Genomic DNA, 25,842 nt, shown 5'->3' with positions numbered 1-25,842 from the left:
GTGCAGTTGGAAAGTTCCTTACCACTGGTTTCTCAACATAGCCATTTAGAGTCCCTAATAAACAACTTACACACATTTAAATTTTGCATGGTATTTACATGAAAGCAGAGGCAGCATAAAATAATTCTGAGTTGTATTCCACTTCCTGCAGGGGCTGATCCTGGAGACCACCACATGGCCTCCATCCCCCAATAATCTCCTATTCAGCAAATGGGGCTGAAACATAAGTCTGTGGCCAGGGCTTCTCCATCTCCCTCCTTGTGCATGGTTGCCAGCTTTTGGGTTATGTGCTTCTGTCCTTGAGTAACTCTGGTTTCTGGCTGACATGGGTTGCATATGCACCACTCAAAGTGCACACACCAAATAATCATGGGGACCATAGTTTGTTAAGGGTGCCGGGAATTCTCACTGTGGCCAACAAGATGCCTTTGGGAAATCCACAAGCAGGAATCTCTCCTGTGGCTTGCAGCAACTGGTATTCAGAAACATCACTGCCTCTGACCGTGGAGGCATACGCATCGTGGCTAGTGGCCATTGATAGCCCTCTCCCCCATTGATTACCCCAGTCCTCTTTTAAATTCATCCAAGTTGGTGGCCATCTCTGCCTCCTCTGGGAGCAAGTTCCATAGTTCAACCGGTGGAAGAGTTCAGTCAATGAAATGAAGAGCAGTAAGAATGGAGGGCAGACTGAGGTCTTATGAATTCTTCGTCTTGTCCCACTGCCCCTGGGCGGAAATGCTCTTTGGTGCTCAATCAGAGCAAGCAGCAAGCAGAAGTGGGGACAAGACCACAATGAGCCTTGTCAGGCGTGGTGAGGCAGGACAGAGGATTTTGAATGCTGTTAAGACTGGTGCAGTGAGAGGCAGACTGACCTCTGACTCAGTGGGGTTGAGCTCATGTGCATTCACCACTCCTTCTCAGTGGGCCTTGCGGAGGAGAACTTCCCCATCCCATGTGCTCCATGCTAACTAGGGGGCACAAAGGGGACCACATTCTGGATTTTCAGCCTCTGACACCACAGTCTCTTGCAGTAATTCAAGGAGCTGCTGAAATAAGTGAAATTCAAGGAGAACCAGAAGGTTCTTCCGTGGGCAACTTTTGGAGGTTGGGGAGCTTTTTTGAGGGGGACAAAACTGCACACTCTTAATAAGGTTGCTATTGCCTGGAAGTGGTGGTAGAAGATTCAAAGCTGCTTGCACTGCTACCCCATTCCGAAACCCCAATTTGGCCCGTGCTGTTTATTGAACGCCCGTGTTAAGTACACGCTTGGCCCGGTCCCAGGGACACAGCTAAACACACAACCGTAAACTCAAGTAAACATCTGGGCCCATTAAACTGGCACAGACATGAGGGGCTGATTGATTGCCTTCGATTTCTCTTCCCACAGTGGAATAATACCTGCTTACTCATGCTTTATTAAAAACAGCCTCTTTCCTTTCTGGTCCTTTAATAATTCATGGCGCTAATTGTGTAGAAACGCAAACTTTAAAAAGCCAGCTGAGTTCCCTCTCTGCTCCGAAACGCCCTGCCCATCCTTCACTGGCTCCATTATCCATCACTCCTCCTGCTCCTCGCTCCTGCCCCCACCGCAACCAGCCCTGCACACTATGACTGCCCACTCCAGTCTTTTTCTCTGACTGCATTAGCCAGCCCACCTCCGATGAATCCTGCCCAGGGCCCTGACTCTGCACATCAGATGTGCAGGGCTGAAACAAACCTTTCTCCAATTTCACTTGAACATGCAACTTGCTACCAAATTGCGTTAAGCAACTTTTGTAAGGGATTGGTGAATGGTGGGTGGGGAGGAATAGGTGGTGCAGTGGGGTTTCTGAAAACCACAGTGTCTTGGGTTGCTACTGCTACTGTGGACATCTTTTCTACCTTTCAGCAACTTCTTCTGGTGATTTGAGGCCAAAGAGACACTGGGAGGAAGGCTGAGATAAAATACTTCCAGTCCTTTAAAACACAAGCCATGTCATCTCTTTAGGACAGAGCTTCCCAGATATCTGAGAGCCAAGGGACACTTTTTCTGGGTTAAAGTTGGAATTGTGCCCCTCACCCCCACCCAAAGAACCCCTCTTGATATTATATAAGAGTAAGAATAACCTGCACTTTTGTGCCTAGGCCTGATGTGAGCACATGCTGTACCTCCTTAACTGAAAGGAAGTAAAACCTGTACAATGAGTCACCCAGGGGCACAACAGGCAGCCTCATCTCAGGGATTCTCCACACTTAGCTTACCTTTCCTCTGCTCTTTCCAGGCACAGGTCCACACTTAAAAGCTCAGTGCCCTAGGGTTGTTGTCTGTGCTTTAAACCTCCATGTCTGAATGCCTTTTTTTGCCCTGGAGCTTTGCCATGAAAACCCACTCTTTAGCACTCGGTCGGAACAAACAACAATCTGCGGGGGAAAAGAAAACAACAACCCCAGGACACGGAGCTTTTAAATGTGGACCTGTGCCTGGAAAGAGCAGGGCAAGAGCTAAGTGTGGATAAGCCCCAAGACTGCTTCTTACAGCAGAAAGCGCCTATGGACTAATGCAGAAATGCCACACAATTAGCTCACTTGGGCAGCAGCTGGCAGGGAAGATGCAAGGCTGGAAAGTGAATCACACAGGAACTCGCCTCTGGGGATGTATCTTGGTCTTCCCCAACCCTCTAATTACGTATTTCACTGATTCATTTCTTGTAGCTTGCTAGAGATCATTTCATGGCCTTCCAGTGTGCTCCCTGGAACATGCTATTCAGGAACTCATGCCTTAGGAGCAGATGCAACAAGCAGTCCTTCCCTGGAGTTTCTCCCAAGATTTTGGATTCTGCAGCCCATCACCATGGCTAGCATATGCTCCAACATTCCCAGAAGGGAAAGCAGGAGACCTTCCCATCCTGCCCACCCAATCTGAGTGTTCCCTGCATGCCCCAGCTCCTTGCTCCCTTGCCCGCCCACCTGCCCCTTTGGGGCACTTTCTGAACACCCCAGCTCCTCGCTCATTTGATCACCAACCCACCCACGCCCCAGTTCTGTGCTGCTTTGCACACATGCCTGCCTGATCTGGTTGCTCCCCGCACACCCCAGCTCCTGCCTGCCCCCCCCGGCCTGCTCTTCTTTGCTCACGCTGCTCACCCTCCCCACTCCTACCTTCACCTGCTGCTGCCTCCTCCTCTTCCTCTTCTAGCACTGTAGACTTGTTTCCAGAAGCTGGGACAGAAGGAGGAAGAAGAGCAGCGACGCATGGGGGCAAGGTAGGTTTTCCTTCCATTTTTTGGTCCCACACTCTGGCATGGACAGAGCACACCAAAGTGGGACATCCAGGATTAGCATCAGAAGCCAGGGTGGCTTAAATCAGGACCCTTGGAGGGTATGGGCCAGGAAATGGAACTGCAGTTGCAGAGGCAATGAAGACCTGATAGTGAACAACAGAGGCAGTGAGAACCTCAAGCTCAGAAACCTCAGATTCAGGCTGGGAATGACCCTTGCCTGAAACCCTGGAGCTGCCAGTGAATGTAGACAATGCTGATGAACCAATGGTCTGATAGTGCACAAGGCAGTTTCGTTTGCTCCTATATACTTTCCTGCTGACATCTTGCATTAGACCAGATTTTCTAGTCCACAACATGGAAGCTTAATTCTGGCCTCCATAAGCTTTTATCCCTAGAATAAGTTTCTGGTTGCTCTTTTAAAGCTGAAAGAATCAGAACTGGATACTAAACTCTAAGGGTTCGTTGCTGCTGCCCCTGGTCTCTGAGCTGCCCCCCCTCCCCAAAGAGAGGTGCCTGGGCAGAGGATGCCCCCTGTCTTAGTTGCCCAACGGAGACTGGGCAAAGGTGAATGTGAGACCTTACCTTGGGAGGCAACAGTGGCAGCAGCAGGGCTGCTGAAACAAGAAGGTGTGCAAGTCTTTGGGAGGCAGAGACATGAGAGGGCATCAGAGGAGGGAGAGAAGGAAAGAAAGAGAGACAGAGGCCAGGGTTGCCTGCGCCACCCCTGACCATCATTCACCCCAGAGTGCCACGGCAGACTGGTTGAAAACCACTGGTGTACAGCATTCGACCTGTGCTTGTGTATGGTGGGTGGCAAATTCAGCTTGAAATGCAGTGGGGGCTGGAACCAACCTTGCAGCACTTTAAGTGAGTAATGTGTACACAGCCACAGTTCATTCTGCAGCAGTTGACATGTGATACCCATCATCATCTGCAGGCTATGAAAAGCTTCAGCTGCTTATTTCTGCAGATTAAGTGGCTACCAAAGGCACAGGAGCAGGCCAGGCTGAGTTCCCCCCTAAGAATAACCCTCATCCCCAAATGCAGTCTGGGTGCAATTAACTCTTGGCCCAGCCTCTTTCTCAAGGTACTTCCGGCATGTCAGTATTTTGCGAGAGAGAGTCAAGCTCATACTGGAAATGGAAGTTTGTGCAATTAAAGCAATTAAATCACCCTGTTGCCCTAGCAGAACAAATCTGCTTTTTCACTTTTAAAAAACCCAGACTTATGTGGTTAGGAAAGTGATGAGAAAATGTTTGGAAGAGCATGGGATAATGATTAATGAGAAGATATGTAAGCACCTTGCAAGCAAATGAGCATGAATGCTCAGTGAAGACACAGATAAGCTTTGTGCAAGCAGATCAGGACAAATGCTGAGTAAACATATCACCTGGAGGAGCCCACTGCCTTGGCCACTGGCCAGGAGATGAGGTACCTTTATGTGTTTTACTGCATTGTTCATTGCTTTCCTCTTCTACTCATTGTTAAGCATCGCACTAAGTGATATAGCGGTGAAGATGCCCTGATGTGTGTTTGTAGTTCATTGACTGCTGGTCTGGGGGCGCTTAAATTATATGACAGATGACTGAAAGTCCTTCTCTCTCCATCTGGGGGTTTCCTGCTGGCTGCATCCCTAGCACAGTGGCCCCCCTCCACTTACCTGAAATATCTTCCTCAGTTTGAACGAGTCACCAGTCTGCTGGTGCGAGAGGGTTAAAAGTGTGCTTATCGAACATACGTTCAGCTCTAAGGAAGCCTCTAGACCATCACTGTTTCGTGGGAAAGATTTTTAATATTATTTTTGTGCAACTAAAGTGGATTGAAGTGACTGTTACCCTGGCCTAGCACAAAAAGTCTACTTTTCAAAATAATCTGACTTCTTGTGATTAGGAAAGTAAAAGGGAACTGCACTGAAAATTGTGGGATGAGTGGTGGTTTGTGAGTTTCCCACAGGCATCCAGTTGTGGGCCACTGGTCTGACCCAGCAGGCTCCAGCACATCCCTCTTCATCTTTCCTCCAAGCAAGAATTGACATAATCACACTTCAGCTAGGGAAAAGCACTCAAGAAGAGCACAGAGCAGTGAAAGGTGTAGCTTATGGAGGTGACATAAGCCAGGGGTGGGGTAGGGTGAGGGATTGGTGGACCTCCAGGTGTTGCTGAACTATTACTCCCATTGTCCTTGACCATTGGAAGTGCTGGGTGAGATCCCATGGACAGCAATACTAAAAGGAAAGGGAGTTCATGATGGCTGGGAGTTTGTTAAGAGAGAGATAGTAAAAGCACAACGTCAGGCAATACCAATGAGACGGAAACATGGAAGGTGCCTAAAGAAGCCAGGGTGGCTATCTAAAGAACTTTTAACTGAGTTAAGATTAAAAAAGGATGTGTACAAAAAGTGGAAAAGGGGGGAAACCACCAAAGAGGAATTCAAACAAATAGCCAGCACGTGTAGACACAAAGTCAGAAAAGCTAAAGCACAGAATGAACTCAGGCTGGCTAGAGAGGTTAAAAGCAACAAAAAAGGCTTTTATGGGTATGTTCGTAGCAAAAGGAAGAACAAAGAAACAGTGGGGTCACTCAGAGGAGAAGATGGTGAAATGCAAACAGGGGACACAGAAAGGGCTGAACTCCTCAATGCCTTCTTTGCCTCAGTCTTTTCCGATAAAGAAAACAATGCCCGACCTGAAGAATTTGGAGCAAATGATTCAGCAAAGGAAACACAGCCCAGAATAACTAAGGAGATAGTACAAGAATACTTGGCTAGTTTAGATGCATTCAAGTCTCCAGGGCCAGATGAACTGCATCCAAGAGTATTAAAAGAACTGGCAGATGTGATCTCAGAACCACTGGCAGTCATCTTTGAGAATTCCTGGAGAACAGGCGAAGTCCCGGCAGACTGGAGGAGGGCAAATGTCCCTATTTTCAAAAAGGGGAAAAGAGAGGACCCAAATAATTATCGCCCAGTCAGTCTGACATCAATCCCAGGGAAGATTCTGGAGCAGATCATTAAGCAAACAGTCTGTGAGCACCTAGAAAGGAATGCTGTGATCACCAATAGTCAGCATGGATTTCTGAAAAATAAGTCATGTCAGACTAACCTGATCTCATTTTTTGACAGAATTACAAGCCTGGTAGATGAAGGGAACGCAGTGGATGTAGCCTACCTTGATTTCAGCAAGGCATTTGACAAGGTGCCCCATGATATTCTTGTAAAGAAGCTGGTAAAATGCGGTCTTGACTATGCTACCACTCAGTGGATTTGTAACTGGCTGACTGACCGAACCCAAAGGGTGCTCATCAATGGTTCCTCTTCATCCTGGAGAAGAGTGACTAGTGGGGTGCCACAGGGTTCTGTCTTGGGCCCGGTCTTATTCAACATCTTTATCAACGACTTGGATGATGGACTCAAGGGCATCCTGATCAAATTTGCAGATGACACCAAACTGGGAGGGGTGGCTAACACCCCAGAGGACAGGATCACACTTCAAAACGACCTTGACAGATTAGAGAACTGGGCCAATACAAACAAGATGAATTTTAACAGGGAGAAATGTAAAGTATTGCACTTGGGCAAAAAAAATGAGAGGCACAAATACAAGATGGGGGACACCTGGCTTGAGAGCAGTACATGTGAAAAGGATCTAGGAGTCTTGGTTGACCACAAACTTGACATGAGCCAACAGTGTGACGCGGCAGCTAAAAAAGCCAATGCAATTCTGGGCTGCATCAATAGGAGTATAGCATCTAGATCAAGGGAAGTAATAGTGCCACTGTATTCTGCTCTGGTCAGACCTCACCTGGAGTACTGTGTCCAGTTCTGGGCACCACAATTCAAGAAGGACACTGACAAACTGGAACGTGTCCAGAGGAGGGCAACCAAAATGGTCAAAGGCCTGGAAACGATGCCTTATGAGGAACAGCTAAGGGAGCTGGGCATGTTTAGCCTGGAGAAGAGGAGGTTAAGGGGTGATATGATAGCCATGTTCAAATATATAAAAGGATGTCACATAGAGGAGGGAGAAAGGTTGTTTTCTGCTGCTCCAGAGAAGCGGACACGGAGCAATGGATCCAAACTACAAGAAAGAAGATTCCACCTAAACATTAGGAAGAACTTCCTGACAGTAAGAGCTGTTCGACAGTGGAATTTGCTGCCAAGGAGTGTGGTGGAGTCTCCTACTTTGGAGGTCTTTAAGCAGAGGCTTGACAACCATATGTCAGGAGTGCTCTGATGGTGTTTCCTGCTTGGCAGGGGGTTGGACTTGATGGTCCTTGTGGTCTCTTCCAACTCTATGATTCTATGATTCTATGATTGCCCTCAGCTGGTGGGCGTTGGAGTCAAGTAACACCCAGAGGGCCACAGGGCTCCCATCACTGGCCTATGGGGAGCCTCATGGGCCACAAAGAGAGCCCTGGAGGGCCACATTCAGCCTCTGGGCCTGAGGTTACCATAGCAGGAAGATGGGGACCACTCAACTGAAGGTCTCTTACTGGGATGACTTTTTTATAACGCGGGAACTGGGATTTGAAGAAGTGCATCGGCCGGGGGTCCTGCCGGCATTTCAAGCTGCTCTGGAAGGTGAAATGGTGAAGGACAGGCAGGGCTGCATGGAGTGAGAGGTTTTTGGAGTGCGTTCAGCTAATTAACGGAGCTGTACACAGGTCACCCTGTCTCAACCATCACTGCTCTGTAGTTATCAGTTCACCACCCTCACTTATCTCTGCAGCTGTTCTCAGAAGACAGTGAAGGGCAGGTTGCTCAAAGCTTTTCTGGGCTTCCCAGTGTAAGAGGTTTGGGATATTACTGACCATGATCCTCTGTGTCTGTTGACTGTGTAGGTCTGGGACACAGGCAGCACAGTAGACAGGCCATCTCAGCTCCTAATGGGATCAAGCATGAGGGCTAGTGGTGGTGGGAGCAGAATTCCAGGGACTCTCTGGGCTAATGGGGAAATCCCACAATTCTTTCCCCTTCTGCTCCAAACACTTGGGAATCTGAGGTACTGTCAGGACCTTCTCAGAAGAAGAGGCTGGCAGTCCCTGCAGTGAACCCTGCCCCGCTTCCTGAGCCATGCCTTAATGTCCAATTCTCCACCACCACCTCTGGGTCTCAGGAGTCAAGGCAGCTGTAGACCCGACAAGACATTCAGAGGTACAGAAAGAGCTGCCAGACAGCTCTCTCCTCAGGGGTCTACTTCAGAGGAGGGATAAGACCCAGCTGCAAACAATGACCCAGCAGAGGACCAGGTAGGGGAGGGCTGTGCGCACTCTGTGTACACTGTGCACTTACCGCCACCAGTGCTTGAAGCTGACATGATAAGCCACAATCCATATGTATCCTAGAGTTTCTTGAGAAATACGTTTGATGTGTTTCCCCTCAGACCAGCTTCCAATCAGTTTAAAAACCTAAGCCGAGGTGTGCACATTTGACACAGCCATTGCACATGTGACAGATGACAGCTTCGTTGAAAAGGAGTTTGGGGGGTTGCAGGTGCAGGGAAACAACCAGGTACTGCGCATCAGGTGAAGAGCAGACCTGTGGGGGGGGGTGGAATTAACATGCTCCTCTTTGCCGGTTTCTTTTTTGTGCCAAAACGTCAGAGTGCCTTATTTTAATTGTGTAACCCTAAAGTTCTATTATTTGTTTGAATTCCTCCTGCAAAACACTGACAGCCTGGATCCTCCATCCTTGCTCAGTCTTGCCTGAAATGTCTTCCTTACTATAAGATCCATGATGTGATTTTTGCCAAAGTGACCAAAGTGGAATTTGAATCCATGAAGAATTGTATTAACTCTAAGGAGTTGCTTAAATTTCTGATCAGAGCAGCACAACATGGCAGGGTTGGGGCATTAAAGAGGCAAGAAAATCCTGACACATTTAATGTTGCTTGGCACAACTCACTTATACTAATGTACTCGGTCTGCTCCTTTGCCATCCTGTCTCGAGACACAATGGAGTGTGCCTCTGAGGGTGAAGTCAAACTGTGGGAGAATCACAGCGCCGGGTGTGGCTTCAGAGACTGGTAGCTCTTAACTGGTGTCTCCTGCATGGTTTTTGCTGCATTAGCAGCATGGAAGTGACCTTTTTGGGGCACAGGCTTGGGCAGTGTATATGGAGGTCCTGGGCTGTACAGACAACAAGACCCCCATCTCAGCCTCACTGATGTGGTCCAAAGGAATGCAGAGAAGTACCGGTACGTTTGGCACCAGCTTGGCTGCAGGAGGTGCTGGAAGGAAGCAGACAGCCATCCAACCATCTTAGGGACTCCACTCTGGATTGGTGTAGGGTTTTCTTCTTCGAAAGATGTCCCACAAGGCAGCAGATAGAGTTTTTTCTTCAGTGTTTACTCCTGAAGCCTTTCTTAGGAATAGAGGTTTAGAATCAGAGTTTTCCTTCTCCTAGATGGACTACCTTCCTAGGTGGACGAGCCCCATCTGCCTCTCACTTCCCTCTACACCAGGTGCAAAAACTACCTTCTTGACCATTGGACCCACTCTTGGTCCTGTCTGCTCTATCCGCCGGGCCTGTCTTCGCATGCAGGGCAAGTCCCTAACTCACTGAGGGTGTGAGACCCATCAGCTACCCTCACCTGGTTTCGTCAGCTAGTCGGAGCTGTTTCCTGGGGTGTGGCCTTTTCCTAAAATGAATAATGTCAAATGTCAAGTCTTTTTGTACTGTGATTTTCTGTTCACACAAATATGGCTTGTGTAAGTGCCTCTATACTTGACCAGGGTTTCTTTGTGTTTTGCTGTTACATATTTAGTGCAAAAAGTAATAAATACTAGAAAGAATTCTACAGTTTGTAGCTAATGACATTATACTCACAGTAGACCAACTAAAATTAATGTATCTATAACCTCGTCAGGTCCATTAACTTCAGTAGGTCTATTCTGAGTAGGACTAACTGTGGCTACAACCCTAAGTCCTCAGTGTGGTATATTAAAGTTAAACCCAACCACAAAAGGGTTGTCTATCTGGGAGAACTAACTTTCCCCCACCCTGTATGATATGAATTTACTCAGCTTATATTTCTAAATACACCCACATAATATCTAGCTGTAAATTCTTAGATCGGTCAAGAGATTACCACCTTTGTGTTTGTGGACCACGCCAAGTTGAAGTAATTGTACACAATATTTTCTGTTGCCCTTCATGTAGTTCACTGAAGGAGAGATAAAGGTAAAGGGACCCCTGACCATTAGGTCCAGTCGTGGCTGACTCTGGGGTTGTGGCGCTCATCTCGCTTTATTGGCCAAGGGAGCCGGTGTACAGTTTCTGGGTCATGTGGCCAGCATGACTAAGCTGCTTCTGGCGAACCAGAGCAGCGCAGGGAAACGCCGTTTACCTTCCCGCCGGAGTGGTACCTATTTATCTATTGCACTTTGACGTGCTTTCGAACTGCTAGGTTGGCAGGAGCAGGGACTGAGCAACGGGAGCTCACTCCGTCGTGGGGATTCAAACCACTGCCGACCTTCTGATCAGCAAGCCCTAGGCTCTGTGGTTTAACCCACAGCGCCACCCGCTTCATTTCAGAATTTTCAAAGAAAAGGCAGCTGTACTAGGAGTAAGAAAGATATTAACTACTTCTTGGAGTGAAAACAGTGCCAAGTGCCAAGGCTATTAAAAATATATATAAATTAGCTGGAGAACTTTACAATTTTAATAACCTTTGATGTTTGGCAGTTCTGAAAATTGATTGGTTCTTAATTTGAATAACATTGTAGTTTGTTTGTTTGTTTGTTTGTTTGTCAAAGTTCTATACTGTTTTTAGGACAATTGCCTCACAAAGTGGTAAACAATCAGTAATTTTTGTGTGTGATATTGTATCATGTAGCCCCATTTTATAGCTTCCCTTGCCTAAGAGCTGTGCTGGAAGTGGGCTAGCTCACGGGTGGTGTGTGTGTGTGTGTGTGTGTGTGTGTGTGTGTGTGTGTGTGTGTGTGTGTCCAGGATCATTTCTGCCTTGTGGATCCCTTAGGGAAATCTTCCAGCCTTTTGCACTGAGAATTAGGTCCGGCCTCTATAGACTGGGGTGTTTTTTCCATGGATGCGATTGACGCTGTAATAGTACAATAATGGTAGATTTATACTGAACTATCCACTCATAATTCTGCTTTATTAGTTGTTCTGTTATGCTTTCTGAATGTTACCACATTTCTTGCCTTCTGGAAGGGCTCTCCTACACAGCAAAAACACGACAAAAAGTACACCAAGCATTTGTGGCATGAAAAGTGACAGGGCTTCATCAGGAAGCTTTTTGGGAAACAAGTCCACCCCAGAGTATTGAAAGCAGGACCACCTGTAGCTGCTCTGGTAACCATGAATGCGAATCATCATGAGTGGCAAATGAAAAAGACCTCTGGAAGGGCCCCTTATCCCCTGTCCATTTATATTGTCCTGGCCATAGGCGGGAAACAGTTAAAATCTGACTGCATGAGAGCTCCCACACTGTCACTATTTCCCGGTGGGATTCACATATTCAGGTTTTTTAATTAAAGCTGATCTGACATTTTTACACAACAAACTCACTTCTTTTTTTCTTTTTTCTTTTTCATTATGTAATACTGTGAAAACTTTAATAAATATTTATTTAAAAAACCCAAAACAAACTCACTTCTCCCCCACCTAAAAAAAACCCCCTGGTTTTTTTTACAACAGGGGAAGTGACAAGAATATGCCCTGGGAAGTTTGGTGCAACTCCATCTATCTTCCCTGCAAACCAATCAAAATGAATGCTCAATACATAGCTGACATTGTCTCATCTCCCAGTGAGCTTTGTGCCTATCAGGATGGATACGCAATCAGCATGTCTTCTGCAAATGACCTGAATGAATGAGCTGAGCTGAGCAAACAAAAGGAGATTCCTGGTGGGTCGTTGGCCGCCGCCTGCTGCCCTGTGGGCTGCTTGAGCTGCGTGCCAGTCTGACCTGTGGCCACAACGTTGTGCATTTGCCAGCAACTGTGGTGAAGTAAAGCATCGTTCAGCACCCGGGGGGAGCAGGGCGGAGATGTGACGTTGAGGGAAGAGAAATGAAGGCATGCACATCCATTTCTCAATGGCTCTCTCTCTCTCTCTCTCTCTCTCTCTCTCTCTCTCTCTCCCTCTCCCCACTTCCTTTCTAATGGAACAGAGACCATAGCTCAGCAAAACCAGCCACCTCCTTCATATTGCTTATCTTGGGCTAGAGGCTCCAGTCTTCATTTCCATCTCACCTTTCCCTTGTTGTGGAGTCTGTTGTTGTAGGTGAAGGGTTTGTGGGTGGATGTCTTGACAACAGGACCTGGAGAGAGACAGAGAGCAGGATGAATTCTCCGCAGCAGCAGGGACATCCTCACCTGCAAGGTGTGCGCTCACCCCACTGTCGTCTCTGCTCACAAATTTCCCAGGCCAGAAATGATCACTAAGCTTCTCTACATAGTTCAGCAATGTCCACGCTGGCTGTCAGAGTTTCAAACAGGGTGCATTCTGGGCCCAACCTAGAGATGCCACTGTCAGGAATGCATGCAGGAGCCAGGCCCTGTGACCGGTAGGGCTTCGCAGGACTGGGGCTTTCCTAAGTTTGTTCTGAAGAGGCAAGGTGTGGCCGCACAGGTGAGGCTGCTTGGTAACTCACAGCACCTGGTGGCAAGAGCCGGGAAGGGATATAAGGTCAGCATTTCCCTTTGGCTCTTTGCCACAGCAACATGCTTCCTGCCTTGCTGTGTTTGGTTTCTTGACTCCTTGCTTCATGATCCTCGGACCCTTGACTCCTGGTTTCCTGACCCTCGGACCCTTGGCTTCTGGGCTCCTGGCTTCTGGCCTCCCATTACTTCTCCCACCCCGCCGCCTTGCCCCTGGTCCTGACGTCCTCTGCCAGGACTTTGACTGCCCGTAAACCGGACCATGACAGCCACAGACTGAACCTGGGTCCTAGAAGAAGAGCCTGCCAGGATTCTGATCTCACAGTGGCCAACCATTTCCCTCAATGGGAAGCCCACAAGCAAATACACTCACACTCTCCTCCTGTGATTCTGTATACACAGGCATAATACTTCGAACACTCAAGATCATACATAGCCCTCATTGTTGGTGGGCATTGACAGCCTTAGCCTCCATTAATCTGTTTCATCCCTTTTTAAAGCCATCCAAGTTGGTGACCATCGTTACATTAGCTATGCTCAGTGTGAAGAAGTACCGTATTTTTTGCACCATAACACTCACTTTTTTCCTCCTAGAAAGTAAGGGGAAATGTCTGTGCGTGTTATGGAGGAAATGCCTACGGGTGGCATGCCTACGGATTTTCCTCCTCTAAAAACTATGTGCGTGTTATGGTTGGGTGCGTGTTATAGAGTGAAAAATACGGTATTTGCTGTGCTGTGCTGTGCTAAATGGATTTGATAACAGTTTATTGTATCAGCTTCATTGTGCTAGCAACTGGAGCTGCCATTTTCCAGATAAAATTTCTGTTACCAAAAATTACAATAAAAACTATGAGCATGGTGAAATTCCATCTTAAAATCTGGGCAATATCAGGCAGGGAGTCTTGGGAAATTTTAAAGGGCAGCCAAAGAAGAACATGCTAAGGCATACTGAGGGGGCACAGAGAGAGCCCGCTGTGGTCCTTGGCCAAGGCTGACCCTCTGTGGCTGGCCATGTGGGGCCGATTCAGACTCTGGTGAGGGAGCCTGTCATGGGGGCACGCTGCCTCAAAAAAGTACGCCCAGGGCCAGGGCCCCAAAGCCCCCCATTCTACGCCACTGCTGTGGGCAGAGCTTGCCAGAAATGGGCAGTTCGTGCCAAGGCAAAACCTGCTGGAATCAGATTTTAATAGACTTTTAGGACCCTGGTATCCATTATCTGTCAAAACGCCAACATCCTTCCATACTGCCCAACAGCATCTGTCTGAGGAAGCCACCTCATGCTGCCTCCTAATGAAGCCAGCCCTGCCTGTCACTCATTATTAACAAAGGACCTTACAGTGGGTTCCTGTTGGGCTTTGATCCAAGCGAGGAGGGCTTTTTTGCAGGGTGAGTGGTGGGTGGGGGTCTAGCAGGCTGGTCACCCAGCAAGCTATTAGGTGCCATCCATTAAACTGACTGGCCGGTGGCTCCTAATGCACCACATATTGGAAAGAATTCAGGTCTAAAGCTTTTATCCATTTAAGCATCTTTAATATTTTACATTGAGAGAAATAAGGATCAATGTCTTGTTTATAGAGCAGCGTTTATGGAGAAACTAGTCAAGCCTTTTTCTGCCACTCCTTTCCCAGCCAAAGTGCAGTTCTCAAGAGGAAAGAAACAAATGGGAGAAGCAAGAAGGAACGAGATTTTAAAAACAGTAGCAGTGCCCCAGCACGTGCGAAAAATGGGAGCGCTCTGAAATTATTTTGGTGTATTAAGGAAATCAGAATACATTCTGGTTTAGGAAGCAGCTTTTCACTCTGAAGGATGAGGAACAAATTGTGTGTTGTTGGTGTTGTGATCAGCATCCCTTCCAGGTGGCAGGGTGGGATGCAGTAAGTGCATGCAGGAGTCCTCAGTTCCTGCTGGTGATGGAGGTTAGATGATGTTGCATCAAGCAAGTATTATCTCACAATTCCCAGGGCGTTTGCCCACATTGCAAAAAGACCTCCCAACCAACTAATTGCACAACTTGAACCCTGACAGTCTGGAAGCCTCCAGCTTCTCCCATACACACAAAAGGTTCCAGGCTCAATCCCTGGCAACTCCTGAAACCCTGGAGAGCTGCTGCCAGCCAGTGTTGGCAATGCTGGGAAAGATGAATTGATGGACAACTTCCCATGTTCGTAGAGTTACAGGCATCCCAACCATGTCTACTTAGAAGTAAGTCTTCTCAAACTCAATGGTGTTTAGGATTGCAGCATAAATTAGTGGCAAGTTGTTCGTAGAGTTACAGGCATCTCAACCATGTCTACTTAGAAGTAAGGTAAAGGTAAAGGTACCCCTGCCCGAACGGGCCAGTCTTGACAGACTCTGGGGTTTGTGCGCCCATCTCACATCTATTGGCCGGGGGCCAGCGCTGTCCGGAGACACTTCCGGGTCACGTGGCCAGCGTGACAAAGCTGCATCTGGCGAGCCAGCGCAGCACACGGAACGCCGTTTACCTTCCCGCTGGTAAGCGGTACCTATTTATCTACTTGCACCCGAAGGTGCTTTCGAACTGCTAGGTTGGCAGGCGCTGGGACCGAGCAGCGGGAGCGCACCCCGCCGCGGGGATTCGAACCGCCGACCTTTCGATCGGCAAGCCCTAGGCGCTGAGGCTTTAGCCCAATCTACTTAGAAGTAAGTCTTATCAAATTCAATGGTGTTTAGGATTGCAGCATAAATTAGTGGCAAGTCCACCTTCTTCCACACAAGCCTGCCCAGCTTTGGCCCTCTTCTGGGCTCCTCTCCTCCTCTCTGTCCTGCCCACATCAGATGTACATACTCTTGGTTGCAACTTGAGAGGGGGGATGGCTTCCCAAGTGCTGCCCCCAGGCTCTGAAACTCCTTTTTGCGAGAGGCCAGTCTAGCTCTTATTGGCAGGTGTCTGTCTTTTTTATTTAAACATACTTTGGGCACACTGAATAGATTTCATCGTTTTTCTCTCTGCTCTCCACTTCAATTTGTGATTTCATTATTATTTTAACTGGCTGCTGCTTTTTGCTCCCCCCCCCACCCGTATTTGCTCATTCTATCATTGCTATTTTTAATTATTTTTATTTTATTTACTACATTTATGTAGCACCTTTATCTTCCAAGGAGTTCAAGGCAGTGTACGTAGTTCTCCTTCTTCCCACTTCATCCTCACAGCAACCCTGCGAGGAAGGCTAGGCTAAGAGATGGTGACTGACTCCAAGGTCAAGCTTCAAGGCTGAGTGGAGAATTTGAACCCTGCTCTCCCAGGTGGCACTGTGGGTTATTATGCCACAGAGCCTAGGGCTTGCCGATCAGAAGGTCAGCAGTGGTTTGAATCCCTGCGACTGGGTGAGCTCCCGTTGCTCGGGCCCTGATCCTGCCCACCTAGCAGTTCGAAAGCACATCAAAGTGCAAGTAGATAAATAGGGACCGCTCTGGTGGGAAGGTAAACGGCGTTTCTGTGCGCTGCTCTGGTTCGTCAGAAGCAGCTTAGTCGTGCTGGCCACATGACCCGGAAGCTGTACGCCGGCTCCCTTGGCCAAGAAAGCGAGATGAGCGCCGCAACCCCAGAGTCGGCCACGACTGGACCTAATGGTCAGGGGTCCCTTTACCTTTGCCTCCCATGTCCCAGTCCAACACTCTAACCATTATGCCACACTGGCTCTGCTATGCATTTTATTGTAAGCCTCCTTGGGCATTCTGAGTTAAAACTGTAACAAATAATAGCATTTAGATCAACAGAAATAAATAAATAAACAAACAATATTTATTTATTATGTTTGTTAGTCGCTTTTTCCACAAAAGCATCTCAAAGTGATTTAAATGACCATATTTTAAAACCACAAATTAAAAACAAGAGTTTAAGCAACCTGAAATGAAATCTAAGATCTCAGCTGTAATATGTGAACCTCCCGTCAGTTCATTAAGCATTTTTACCCCTATTAAGCCTGCGTTCTCCATGCATTTCATTGCAAGTTTTTACCATTTTGCAGGAGTGCCAACTTGGCCCCGTGACCATGGGTGCCGTGCATCGTGCATGGCCCTGGCACTGAAATTTGTGGGTGCCCAGCCCCTTCTTGGGGAATTTTGTGGGTGCTCGGGGCCCCAGGGAGTTGGCACCTCTGCCTCTTAGTCTGCAGGGAGTGGAGGGGGTCTCTTAGCTCCGTTGGTTCAAATCTGGTGCTGATAACGCCAAGGTTGTTGGTTTGACAGCTGCCTATTCCTGCCTTGCAGGGGGGGTTGGACTAGATGATCCTCAGGGTCCCTTCCAACTCTACCATTCTGTGATTCTTTAGAAAAGGCTTACCTTCTGAGAACCACAGGCCTGCCACCTTGGGTTGTGTGGTGGGAGAAAGGTGGGATATATGTAACCTGTAAGGAATCAGTAATAAATAAAATATATTTGCATTTGCCCCTAAAGAAGCTGTGAATACAAAAAAGGAAGATTTCTAAGACATGTATTTATTAATTTTGAAATGCATGCACCACTTTTCCTAAGAATAGTCCAAAGATGCTGACATCAACAATAAAGCAACAAAAAGTTTAAAAATTCAGTGCACGCCATATATTTAAAACACACCCCACAAAAATCCCGAGAACTGTAGTTTACTCCTCGCAGAGCTACAATTCCCAACACCGTTATCAAACTACAGTTCCCAGGATTGGGGGGGGGGGGCAGCCTGAACTTGATTACTAAGAACACCTTCACCCAACTTTGTCCCAAACTAACTAACCTCAGGGATATTCAGAAGATGTAAGAAGGCCTCTGGTGATGATCTTAAGAAGTGGGTGGGTTCACATGGGAAAAGGGAGCCTTTCCAATAACCCGGCCTTAAACCCCTGACAACCAGATTTTTCAACCTGGCCGCAGCATCATGCAGCCATGCTTGCTGGGGCTGATGCACATCGTAGTCCAACATGTCTAGAGAGCACCAGGATAGGGAAGGCTAGCCCTAGTTTTTCGAGAGCTGGAGTGGAACCATTTTTAGAGTTGCCAGTAAAACAGGATGTGATCTAATCTAAGAGTTTTGCCCACTGACCTCTGCTGATGTTGCAAAGGATCCTGGGATTCTGCACTGCAACCTTTTGGGCGGCCAAATGTCTATCTTGGACCAATCCTTTTTGGGACAGTCACATAATAAGCAGAAACTGTACAGTGCAGTATAGTAAAGTGTATGATTTATAAAGAAGGAAATTTGCAAAACATTTTTTAAAGTCCCTTTAACAATATGAGTATTTGTGTAAATACTTTTGGAGGTTTGTAAACATACAGTTTCTTCAGTAACTGCTGCCTTCTGTGAGGCCAGGCTGTTGGTCTGTCTAGTCTGGTATTTCTTGACAGCAGCTCCCCAAAGTCTGTTCCGTCTCCATCTCCCCGATCATTCTGGTGAGTTGGTTGTACCTTCTTTGTGAGAAGCTGGTGCTCTGAACTATAGCCCCTCTCCTCCCTTGCCTTCCCAGCCAGCATGAGATGTAAAGGATATGAATACTTTATTTTGTGGTGTAATGCTATCCTGTGGAACTACCTGTCACGTGATTTCACAATTCCTGCTTTTGAGGAAGGATTTTTTAATTTAATCTTTTATTTATTTTTGTGGGGGGGGGGTTAAATGAGTTGGATTTATGGTGTCTGTTCAGCAAATTTCTCTTCTACGTTGTGATTCGTCCCATCAGAGAGGTTAGGAACAAGCTTACCTTCCACTCAGTCATTCAGCACTTAAAATGAATAATTAAAAAACCACTGCAACATAGAAATAGATAAGGGGCATAAACCTTCTAAGCCACGAGACATAAATCAAAGTTCCCTATTCTTCCTGGCATGAATAATTGAGTTTTTTTACACCTTTCATTGTGAGGAGTGAAGGCAGAATGCTTAAATGAGGGTGGGGAGGGTGGATCTGTCAAACTGATGTTTAAGTACAATCTGGCATTTTTGCTGAGGTGTTTGTGCCACTTATTTTCATTTTAAAATAAAATAAAAATAACATCTTAATATGTTTGAAATGGGGGGGGCAAGGTTCGACCCTCCACAAGTTTTGAGCAACTAAAGTTGCAGTCCTTTAATGCACTAATTGAGAATAAATCCCATTAAACTCAATGGACTTACTTCTGAGTAGATGTATAGGATTGCTGTGTAACTCAGGGGTTCACCAACTAGTCTGCGGACCACCATTGGTCCATGAGCTTCATTCATGTAGTCCATAGCATTTCTGAAAATTATGATTGAAGGCAGGAGATGGCACTTCCATCATGTTAAAGATTTGTGTTCATTATTAATTGTATTTCTATTGCTTCTTTTATTTCTTACATTGCATTTTATTATATTACAAATTGAATTATATGGGAAAGAAAAGAAGCAATTAAAAATTAGACAGCTTCTAGCACAGTGCATTACAAATGCTGAAGAGGCACAAAAATCATTAAGTGATCCTCCAGGACCTTCAGCAGTTTTCAGATGGTTCATCGGAACCATTGCTGTAAAATGTATGTGATTCAGCAAACAGAAGGAGGAGCTGTATTCTTTGCACTAAAATTTACCGAGAGAAAGGGGGAGAATAACAAAAAGAAAGGCGAATTCTGAAAGATCCACAAAGCAGTGCATGAAAACCCATGTTGAATCAAAAGACTTCCACAGGGGCAAATGAGGCAGGGGTCTACACATGCCGCAGGGTTCAGTGATGGGATGCTGAGATGATAGAATCGCTGGACAAACATCAACAAAACTTCTTGCAAATAGAAAGCCAGCACAAGGTGAGGCTAGAACCTTTATTACTTATTCTCTGTCTGTAGGGAGTTGCTACAGACAGAGCAATCTCCCCCACCTGTTGTTTGAGGTGGCACTGTCTATTTTTCTGTCTCTTTATTCCACTGCATCAATTGATTGCGGTCTGCTCTGGGCTTGCAGCACTGTGTGAGGTGGTAGAATCCTGAAGCAGTAGAAGGTGTTGTTTTAATGCATGCCCCCATCTAAAAATAAGACCTCCCAATGAGTGAAATGCTCACATATAAAACCACAGAATTGGAGAACTGGAGAGTTGGGAGGGACTTCAAGGTTCACCCATTCTTGCCCCCTGCAATGCAGGAATCACAGCTGGCTGTGACAGATGGCCATCCATCCTCTGCTTGTAAACCTCCAAGGAAGGAGAGTCCACCGGGCAGTGCCATAGCCACGGAGGGGGCGAGGCCAGCCCGCTCTTTTGCCCCGGGTGAAGCCTCCAGAATGGCACCATTGGGCTCACAGCCTGTGTGTGTGTGTATGCAAATGCATGGGGGGGGGGGAGGTGACAAACTGGGTCTTTGACCCAGATGAAATAAAGCCTAGTTTTGCCCCTGCCTGATGGAGTCGGTTCCACTGTCGAACAGCTCTTACTATCAGAAAGTTTTTCCTGATGTTAAATCAGAATCTCATTCCTTATCATTTGAATCCATTGGTTTGGGCCCTCTGGAGGAGAAGGAAACAAGCTTGCTCCAACTTCCATGTGACTGCAATTTAGATATTTGAAGATGGCCATCACATCACCTCTCAGTCTTCTCTTCTGCAGGCTAAACACGCACCGTTCCCCATAAGGCTTGGCTTCCAGATTCTTGATCATCTTTGTTGTCCTCCTCTACACACATTCTTGTCAATATCCTTCTTAAACTGGCATACAGCACTGGGCACAGGACTCCAGGTGGGGTCTGACCAAGGTAGACTAGAGTGGTACTGTCCCTTCCCTTAATGTGGACACTAGACTTCTGTTGATCGGGGAGAAATTTTCTAGATCAAGCAACTTCCTGCAATGACTGTTGTTACAGGGATTTCTTTTTCAATAAAGGGGGAGCATTAACAGTGTTCTAAAGTAGTACAATTCATCCTGCCTCTCAGAATACTACTGCAGTCCACTGATGTCTGCATGCGCTCAAAGGTACTTTGTATTTATACTTTTTGGGAGCAGGGTGGGGGGTAGGAAGGAAAAGTACTTTTTCTCCACATGCTCAAAAACATATTGCCTTCCAGTCTCCTGTTTCTCTTAAATCTGAAGCCAAAATGTTCCCTTCAAGGAAAGGCTCTTGGCACATGGTCAGGGTCACTCATGGCCCAAAAATACCATTGTTTAATGTGGATTGTGACCCCCTTTTGCCTCCTTTAATTCCCCCTTAGCCATGTGGCATTCTCCACCTACTACTGTCCCACACTTTCTCTTTCCTGAATCCAAAGACTCCCGATGTTAGAAAATCTAAATAGGAGAACTACATTGATTGCATAGGAAATCTGTGGATTTAGAGATAAGAAAGTGTGGAGCAGCTATTAAGCCAAGGTATCGATGGGCCCATAATTCTTAGGTGCTGGAACATTTGAAAGCAAATGGTATTGCATTGTTTAGTTTTATTTTGGTGCACCACTCTGGAGGACTTTTCAGCCAAAAAAGCAGCATAAAAAACAAGACTTGTAGCTTAACATATCACAAAGTAACATAGCAGTGCCAGAGAGTGCCAGCTGTTTGCTTACCAGCAGGACTGCCTCCTTCTCTGCTCTTGCAAACACTGAGAGTTTGAAAGAAAGAAGCAGCAGCAAAGTGTCCAAAACAAACCACTAGTTTGTGTAAAAACACCACTAATGCTTCTGCTGATCAGCCTGCTCCTTGGAGATGAGGCTGGACCACAGCTTCGTCGCCATGGTGATTCTTCTCTCCTGCATCCTGGACTTCCCTGCCAGATGAGCCCGGAGAGAGAGACTCCCAGCCCTCCTCCTCCTCCCTCCTCAGGGTGGGGGCTGATATTTTATAGCTGCCCTTGCAGCCAATGGCATTGCAGACAGCTGAGATGCCAGCAGCCTGGAAATGCTCTCCTCTCCATCAGCGGTGCAATGCAGGGCGTGGGGGATGCCCCTCAGAAACTCTGGCTGACCCCTGCCGCCTGTGCTGGACGGGGCACGTGCCCGCTTCCTTAACTGGCCGAGCTCAGGAGACTTCGCAACAATGACATTCTCTGCCTCTGAGAAGAAGCAGCCAGAATCACACTGGGAACTTGCTGCAGCAGCTGCCGGGGAAGTTTTGCACTCCAAGTTTTGAAACTTTTAGAGGCTTGGTTTTTTCCTTCATGATCCAAAGCAGCGACAAGCCCCTCTTGGGTGCCGGCCATCACCCCCACCACCTTACCTCTCCCCCGTCCCTCCACCTCCTCCTCCTCGTTCACATTCCCCCTGCCCTGCACCATCCCAATGGGGCAAGCCTGAAGGAGGCTTTTGCCCATCCTCACCCCTGCCAACCGGAGGACTGGAAGATGTGAACCTGCAGGGGGAAGGAAGGACCTGCTCTGCTCTGCTGCAGACAGACTGCTCCGGCTCCTCATCACTCTGGTTCCCAAGGGAGCTAAGCTGGCCCTGGGGGGTGCGAGTCGCATGCCCCCAGAGCTGTGCTGCCCATCGCGGGACGCTGGCTGGCAATGGCGATCCAGGGGATGGAACTTTGCGCCATGGCGGTGGTCATTATCCTCTTCATCGCAGTCCTCAAACAGTTCGGGATCCTGGAGCCCATGTCTATGGAAGGTAACGAGAGCATGTGCCCTTGGTGTCCCCTTTCACGGCAACCCAAGACCCTCAGTGTCGACCCAGTTGCCTCCCCACAACCCAGGCTGCCTTGATCCCTGACCAAACAGCAGCCCACTGGTGAATGTAGAATGCTTAGTTTTTGGAAGCAAGGGGGTCTGTAACAATTAGACAATCTGCTCTCTCCATCTCGTTCTGTCTGGCTGCCATTCTGATGGAACTGGACATAAACCTTGGACCAAGCTTTTCTCTTAGTCTTCTAGTGATTCTCTGTGGTTTGGTGTCATTTCCTTGCCCCCAAATAACTCCTCTTCTTTTGCTGGTTTCTATATGATGTTGTAGGGAGCTGTTCTCCCCCCCCCCCCCCGCAAAACTTGTTAGTTCCAGTGGTGCTTTCAGCTGGGGGAAGAGAAGGATTTATCTACTAGCAAAAACTCTCAGCTGCCCTATCCTCTCTTCCAAGTGGCTGAAGAATGAATTTTCCCCAGGATCATCTCCCCTCCCCTATTTCTAGAGAGGACCAAACATCAATATGTTTTTTAAAAGAAGAACCAGCCCTGTGGGGTGGAATCTTTTGAGCCCCACAGAGCTCTTATTTGGCCTGAATGTTAAAATAAGGAAAATAAAGGGTGGGGGGGCATTGATGGGCAATGGTGAAAACATACGCAGACCAATTAGACTGGGACCTGAGCATGCAGAGAAGGAGAAGCAGTAGGAGGCTGGCTGGAGGTGCGAAGGCACCTGATGCTGCAGCAGCCTTGAGGGAGTTAAGCAGGTCAGTCTCTGGTCTGTGCCTGGAGGGGAGACCCTCTCCCCGGGGACCCTGCATATGCCTCGCTGTTTAGGGAAGGCAGGATTTGAATGAAACAAACAGTAGTAAACATACATGTAGACCCGCCTGTGGAAATGCCCCTTGGGATGCCACATTCCTCATTCCCCTTCTTGTCCATGGAGGGTGCTTTTTGATTCTGGAAAAGGCTGAGGCTAGAGGACTGGAGCTCAATAACAGAGGAGCAAGTCAGTGGTCCCAGTTCGGTCCCCAGCTTCTCCAGGCAGACTTGGAGAAGTCCTGCCTGAAATCCTGGAAAGATACTGCCCATCATTCTAGCCCAGGGCTGGGGAACCTGAGGCACTCCAGAAGTTGTGGGACTTCAGCCCCAGGCAGCGTGGACCAGTGGTTGGGGATGGTGGTAAAACTTACAGAAGGTCACCCTGAACACCTGAGGGCACCAGGGTTGGCGAAGGCGAAACTCAATGGACCAGTCATCTGACTTGGTATAAGGCAGCTTCCTATGCTCTTGCTCTCCCCACCCTCCTGGTGTCTCTCAAAGCACAGCTAAGCCCCAGACGACTAAAAGTCCTAAAAGGGACAGGAGAGAGGGACCCTCCTTGGGAATCTTCCCTGCTTAGACCAGCTGGGGGGAAATTGGCTTCTCAGCCTAGATTCACATGACCCAAGTGATGAGATGTGAGTTGACTTTGTTTGCCCCCTCACCTATCTGCAGGGGGGAAAGGGTTGTGAGTAGCTCCACCAGAACCAAATCTGCCCACTTCACTGCAAAGCTTTGTCATGTGGCTTGAATGGGAGCTTCAGAAGGACCCTGCAGCTGGATCAGGCCAATAGCCCACCCAGTCAAGCCCTCTGTTTCCCACAGTGACCAAAAAGTGTGTCTCTGGAAAGACTGTAATCAGGGCATGAGGGCAACACCCTGCTTTTGATCCTCAGCAGCTGGCATTCTGAAGAATACAGCCTCCAACCCTGGAGATGCCATCTTGCCTTCAGTCAAAGGGGCCGGCTCCTAGGGGCCAGGGTCCCTTCACTCTCCCCCCGAACATTTGAGAGTTGATGGGAATTGCCATTCAAATGGGTGTGTGATCAATTATGCTAGGCGTCCCCCCCCACTCCCATATTTTATTCAGGTTAGCATCCTTGCCACTAAAGGCCTTATCCTCCATGTGCCAATATGGTGGAAAGTTATAGCATGATGTGCCAGAGCACATTGTATGACCCTTTGAATGGGGATAGAAAATGGTTTTTACGGGATCTGGAAGTGGTTTATGAAAAATTCCACTTCCCAGTGTCTACAATCCTCTTTTAACCCCCTGTCACCACTGATCAAACAAGCGTGGCAAGTTTCTGAAAACCCTGCCAGTCTTGTTCAGCACTGAGGAAAGTTGAATAAAATGGGCAGCCATCCCTCTTTCAAACCTGCTTCAGCATTCTGAAAAACTCTTCCCTGCTTCCCACCTTTATATCCTGATGAGAAAAAGCACAAACCACATTTCCCTCCACCAGTGTCTCTCCACTTGAGCACAGCTGCAGGCAAATGGCCCCTGTTCTTCAGCTCAGCCTGAACTCACAGTGTGTTATCTCTTCAAGTGTGTTATCTCCCAGACTGTGGCCTAGTGACCCAAGAATGGAACATTCATGTGCTTTCCATGACCCTTGCGAGGAAAAAGCTTTCAGAAAATAGTTAGAACCCTTCCTTTTAAGGACGGCATTTGATTTTTAATCTGTTTTTTTTTTTTGCTTCCTTTCTGAATATTTGTTTCATGGCTGCTGTTTCCATGTTCAATCAGGTGCCAAGGGCTGGCCTGGTTGGGCGTCCGCTGTGGCTCCACATGGCAACAGGGGGCCCACTCACTGGCCCAAAGCCCCCTGGACTATTGCAACCTGCTTACTTGTTCCCCCACCTCTGGCTCTGTCCCAGACAAAGCTGGTGGCAAGGAGGACCAGCCACTGCCTGTTTGCTTCTTGGCTCTCTGCCTGGCAAGGATGCAGGAGGGAGGCTGGTGATCATGGCAATGAGATTCCCTGAAGGAGGGAGGCCCATGGAGGCAACTTGATCCAAGGTCCACCGAAACCTAGAGCCAACATTGCAAAGGATGCTTTATTTAGATTATTAAGGGGGGGGGTGTTGGTTGGGATTTTTTTGCTCTTGTTGGCTACCTTTATTTACAGTGGTACCTCCGGTTACAGACGGGATCCGTTCTGGAGCTCTGGTTGGATCCTGAGGTTTCCGCAACCGGAGGTGCCTGTTCTGCACATGTGCACGGTGTAATAAAGTGCTTCTGCGCATGTGTGAGCGGTGAAACCCGGAAAAATACTTCCAGGTTTGTCACTTTCACAACCCGAAGTTTATGTTACCCAAGGGTAACGTAAGCCAAGGTTCTACTGTATTTAATTTTTACATTTATATACCCCCATCCTCCATAGATCTCAGGGTGGGCACAACATAAAAATACATAAAAAAGAAGAAAACAACAACAACACAGAGACCAATAACTCACCTGTTGAGCAATCCAGATGAAAGGTGGAATATAAACATTTAAAATAAAAAACAATTAAAACTGGCTTCAGAATTGAGCCTTATGTGATTTGTTCTGGTAGTTTGGGTACCATATGATGGTCACTGCAGACAAAGGGCTGCAGAGACA

General features: G+C 47.6%; 1 protein-coding gene across 5 annotated transcripts in view; it reads left to right on the top strand.

The window, feature by feature from the left end:
* Nucleotides 1–25,842, top strand: part of KCNIP3 (potassium voltage-gated channel interacting protein 3) — a 128,402-nt gene that overhangs the window by 61,633 nt on the left and 40,927 nt on the right. Inside the window, exon 1 of one of the 5 annotated variants that reach the window (XM_081201014.1) lies at nt 22,287–22,404. The exons of the other annotated variants lie outside the window; for them this stretch is intronic. Within the exon in view, the coding sequence (XP_081057140.1) occupies nt 22,302–22,404 (103 nt within the window). The 5' untranslated portion in view covers nt 22,287–22,301. Of the gene's footprint in view, nt 1–22,286; nt 22,405–25,842 lie in introns of those variants that run through there. 5 annotated transcript variants of the gene reach the window in all.

The sequence above is a fragment of the Podarcis bocagei genome (assembly GCF_964188305.1).
Source record: "Podarcis bocagei genome assembly, chromosome: 7".
Taxonomy (NCBI): domain Eukaryota; kingdom Metazoa; phylum Chordata; class Lepidosauria; order Squamata; family Lacertidae; genus Podarcis; species Podarcis bocagei.
This window is presented reverse-complemented; position numbering and strand designations above follow the sequence as displayed.